Genomic DNA, 5,178 nt, shown 5'->3' with positions numbered 1-5,178 from the left:
ATTTAGCAAATGATTTCTTTTATACGTCCACTCGAGCACAGAATCCTTTAGTTTGTTTATGCGTATTCCCTTAACTTAGATTTATTTATTCACACCAGTGCAAATCGAATTTCATTTCAAAAAAGAGTAGAAAGAAAAAAGGTAGGGTCGTTGCATGAATAATGCATTTTTATTCTTTTGCGTAGAGTGAAATTTAAGGGGAATTTCGGGAAAAGAGGCGTCAAAAGTTCAGCAGAAAGTTGGAAGAGAATTGTGGGATATGAAAGCGCGTAAAATTCAAATAAAAAACTTCCAGTTTAACTTAATTTCTAAAAAGATAAAGCAAAAATCAACAAATAGAAGTTACTTACTTAGATACTTAGATGGCCCGTCTTCACTGGACGTGCGGGCCCCAGCATCTCTTCCACTCGTTTCGTTCCCTCGCCATTGTCATCCAAGATGTTCTCAAGCTTCGTGAGTGACGTTGACGAGGTCCTTGAGCCGTATCCAGCTGAGCTCTCAGCTGGTCCATCCGTGTAGCGAACATGTCACCCCATCTCGTTGGCGGTCTCCCTCGGGGGCGTTTAGCGTACCTTGGGATCCACTCTAGCGTTCTTTTAGTCCATCTATCGTCGATTCTTCTCATGATGTGACCGGCCCATCTGTGTTTTGCTTTCGATACATATTCTGCTGGGTCGCGAAGACGGGACATTCCTCTTAAGTCGGAGCTACGAAGACCGGCTAGGTGTTGTGTGCGCCGGTTAAACTTCAGGAGACATCTCTCAAGGGCTCTGTGGGTGGTAAGTAGCTTCCTAGACGTGGCCGCGGTGTCTGCCCACGTCTCCGCTGCGTAACAGAGCTCTGGAAGGACTGTCGAGTCGAACAGATGGGCACGAAGATCTTGGTCCGTCAGTTGGTCCGTAGCTTCCCTGACGGCTGCGAATGCTGCCCATGCTGCTCTCATTCTTCTATTTAGTTCTTCCTTCAAGTCGTTTTCCATGTTCATTGAACGTCCAAGGTATACGTATGACGGAGTTTCCACGATTTGGGAGCCTTCAAGTTGTACTCCTCTGTCCTCGCAGTAGGCGTTCTTCATGAACTGTGTCTTCTTTCTGTTTATTCGTAGTCCTATTCTCTTCCCTCCTTCGTTCAATTCGTTGACCATCGTTTCTGCTTCATTGGTACTGCTCGAAAAGAGAACGATGTCGTCCGTGAAACGAAGGTTCGAAAGAAATCTTCCATCAACACGTATGCCCCTTTCTTCCCAGGATAGTGATTTCATTATCCATTGCAATGCAGCTGTGAACAGCTTCGGCGATATAGTATCGCCTTCTCGTACCCCCTTTCCAATGGGTATGGCGAGAGGACGGTGGAAAAGCTGTATCCTAGTCGTGCATCGATCGTAGCAATTGGCTAATGTCCTCACATACGACGCGTCCACACCTTGGTCGACCAGCGCTGACAGTATTGCATTCGTTTCTACGCTGTCAAAGGCTTTCTCATAGTCGACAAAGGTTAGAACAAGGGGCAGGGGGCACCCCTTGTTCCCCTTGTTCAAATAGAAGTTACGTTTTGTAAATTTGGACGTCGTCAAAATGATGCAATAAGACTGAGCTACTCTGACACTTAACACTACTCTTAACATCTGACAATTTTCAACATATGTCAACTCGAGTTAATTTTTTTATTTAAATTCTGTCTAGGATAATAATGACAGGAGTAGATTTCGGCCGATTTATAGGGAGCGAAATGTGCAACTTGAGAGGGTGGCAACAGAACTGCAGAGAGGGTTGTTTCAAATGAAATTCTGCAAGTACAAACGCCCTCCTAGGAGATGTGGTCTGCGATATACGGAACATGTCGAGAAACTCGTTTCCAGAAAGCTACAGAAAGCTGATATGTGCAGGTTTGTATGCAATACCTACGGACTATTTGCCGTTCTTGTAAAAACGTGAGAGTGAGCACGTATGTACATACGCAGGCGAGTGACGGTGATAGAAGCTTCCGCTGACAAAACCTTGACTTTCGCTGAATAATGTTAGTGTTAACTTGGAAAACAACTCAACTCTTATGTCACAGGTAAACGCAGGAATACGTCTTTCTTTCAAAAATTCATTTGAAAATACTACACATTTTCAATTCCTAACCAATTTCCTCTTCCTTTGTTTCTCGAAAAATCGTCTCTTGTTGCATTCCGAACACAATTCGCACATACACATGCATCTGGCAGCCAAATAATTCTGATAATCGTCTACCTGGACTCAGTTTATACGGCCATCAACCTCTACAATGGGTTGGTCAACACCAAGCATTTTGTCCTTAATCCTTTATGACCCATGGGCTATTAACAGTTTGGTTGAGAGCATTTTGACCACCTTCTGGGATCTACAACAATTTTTTTTGGAATCGAAGAGTTATTAATGGTAGAAAAGGTTGTGGGGATATACACAGGTTCGCACGACATCAATGACATCACCGTAACCCCAGCAAAAACAACCTATGGCATTTCTAGCAATCTTCATTGCCTTTAAAGGCATCAACCCACGAATCTGAGGGGGTGCAGTTTTCAGGTGGAGTATTCTTATAAGGGATAGTAGATTACGGAGAGAACGAACGGAGTGATTCCGTCCATTTCTTTCTAACTGCCGTGAAAAACGGGGCGGAAGATTCGGCGCCGCACAGGGCTGGCGCGCTCCAATCGAACTCCTTGTAGAAAATGGTGCGCCAGAACGCCCTAAGCCGTATCTTCCGGGCCGTTTTTTACGGCAATTAAGAAGAAATGGACGGAATCACCCCTTCTCCATAATCTACTATCCCGTATACGAATACTCCACTTGAAATCCGCACCATCTCAGATTCGTGGAGTGATGCCTTTGATATATTTTTCACTCTCTTTAATTTCATAACTGTCATAGATTGTGCGGACATTGTTGTTGATGTACACAATGGTTGTTACTCAAGTGGCTCTTCCGGGAGAGAAACAGGGGTAGGAGGGTGGGAGGGGGGAGTCTGAAGAGGGAAATCACGATGTTACTGTACATGCACCCAACAGTTGACTCTTCGAATATATACTTACGCTGTTTACTCTGGTTTTCTGGCCTCGTAGGAGCACCCTCTCCAAATTTTCCAATTTAGCGACTTCTTCATGTTTGTCCAGAACTTGACTCACCCAGTTTTCTTTTTCGCTGAATGTTTCCATAATTTTACCGCTAGTCATTAAAGACTTTATGCACTCTGCATGCTTTCTGAAAGATTGTAAGAGCGGAAACGAGACGTTTTGTTTATGCATGCGTTATTCGGTAGAGCGAACTATGTTTTGCGTGTGTGACAGATTTACGCAAAAAGTATGCAAAAATTATTTCGATTCTATTCAACGCTGTTTGCGAGGATATTCGACAGACTCTAGCCAAATTAGCTTTCTAAAACCCCTCTCATAAGCAGCAGAAACCACTTTGCGGAGATCTTGGAGTCCTGTCGGAACGACCTTCTGGATAGAAACGTTCTGCATTTCGAATTGCCAGCTCGGCTTACCTCTATTTTTCTTTCAAGCAGTGTTTGATTACGTACGAGAACTTACCCCGTGACGCGAACTACTGCAGCACCCCCGTGACGAGGATTTGGCTCACTTTTGCGCCTCAAACATAGATCAGTTAGTCATCAAGGCGCTGCAAAACGCTCATAAGGACGCAGCGTATGGGAGCTGATTGATTCAACACGATCAATGCTAAGCGATCGATTGAAGACAGACATCATCATCTGGGCTTGTTAGAACACTACAGGTCAAACGTCTACCTGGAGCTCGCTTAGGCTGCTAATCAGCCGCACATGAAACTGTGCGGCGGAACCATTGACCGAGGTGGGACCATTATTAGCTCCACTCGTGCATTGCAGAGATGAGTGCATCTGGCGAGTGTCACTTCGATCGCAACCGCTAGATGAAAACCCATTCAAAACGCAGCCGCCTGTGAAAGTGCACTAGGGTTCAGGTATGCATGATCCTAAAAGCTACGAAGCAACAATCCGATTTCTATGTTCAAGGAATTCAAAAAATCCTTTCTTCGAAACATATTCACGCAGGAGTAAAATGGAAACGCTTGAGATTGCCGGTGAAATCAACCGGCAAAGCAATTCTTTATAATCTTTCAAGTCATGAAGGCAATACAATGACCACGAGTTTCTCAGTATTAGTACTTGCGTAGAACATCGAAAATTTCTCCGAACTCGGCCTTTCACTGTTGGAACTACGTACGCAGTCAAAGACAGCATACCACGAATCTAGGATGGTACGGATTTCAAGTGGAGTACCCGTATACGGGGTCGTAGATTATGGAGGCTGGGGTGGTTCCGTTCATCTCTCCCTGAATCACTGCAAGCAGCCGGTCCCTGAATGCTGTTTTGTACGATGCCTTCTATTGCAGTGCGCTACCTTTGCACGCGTAGCGTCCCCTACTGCCTATCGGTGCAGTCCGAATTGATTTTCGGCGAATCGCAGAGCGGAGGCGGTGCAAGGGGTGGAGCGTTGCAATGGATGGCGTTGTACAAAACAGCATTCTGGAGGCGGTTGTTTGCAATGATGCAGGGAGAGATGAGCGGAACTACCCCCGGCCCCATAATCTACGACCCCGTATACGGATACTCCACCTGAAATCCGCAGCACCTCAGATTCGTGGTATGCTGCCTTTATGGGAGGTCTTCAAACAAAAGTAGTGTTAATTACGCCGTCAATTCCCGATTAATAAATAATTGTCAATTTTTGTGTATTTATTGCAATACGCATAACATACATCTGCATGTGTATATGGACAATAAATACATGTACATTTGTCATTTATCAGATCACCTATCAATGCATTTGTATATTTTTTTAGTGGTTATTTAGTTGTAGCCGTTGCTCGCCACATCAACAGCTGACGATTTCCTTGCGAAGAATTTCATTTTTGCAGGCTTTGTTTCAGGAATTCCAAACATAGGAATTTTGCAGTCATAAAACGCTTGTATTCTAAATGAATTGTAATAAGCTAAAGTAGAAAAAAAGAATGGAAATCTCAAATGTCCATGTTAATGTGGGCAAGAATTGTGACGAAAAGAGACGGTGATGGATAAGAAATGGAGAAGCCGCGGATGGGCTGATCTCTGATCTAGCGGCCCTATCCAAATGTCAAGAACGATTGCTCCTTCTTCGCTCCTGATTTCCCTGAC

General features: G+C 44.4%; 1 protein-coding gene across 1 annotated transcript; it reads right to left on the bottom strand.

Moving 5' to 3' along the window:
* Positions 1-373: 373 nt before the first annotated feature.
* Positions 374-1,624, bottom strand: RB195_014468 (uncharacterized protein; the record flags this gene model as incomplete). The annotated part of the gene is made up of 1 exon (XM_064204753.1): positions 374-1,624. The coding sequence occupies one exon, from the start codon at positions 1,622-1,624 to the stop codon at positions 374-376; it is 1,251 nt and encodes a 416-aa protein (XP_064060634.1).
* Between the last annotated feature and the right edge of the window lie 3,554 nt (positions 1,625-5,178).

The sequence above is a fragment of the Necator americanus genome, chromosome V (assembly GCF_031761385.1).
Source record: "Necator americanus strain Aroian chromosome V, whole genome shotgun sequence".
NCBI lineage: Eukaryota > Metazoa > Nematoda > Chromadorea > Rhabditida > Ancylostomatidae > Necator > Necator americanus.
This window is presented reverse-complemented; position numbering and strand designations above follow the sequence as displayed.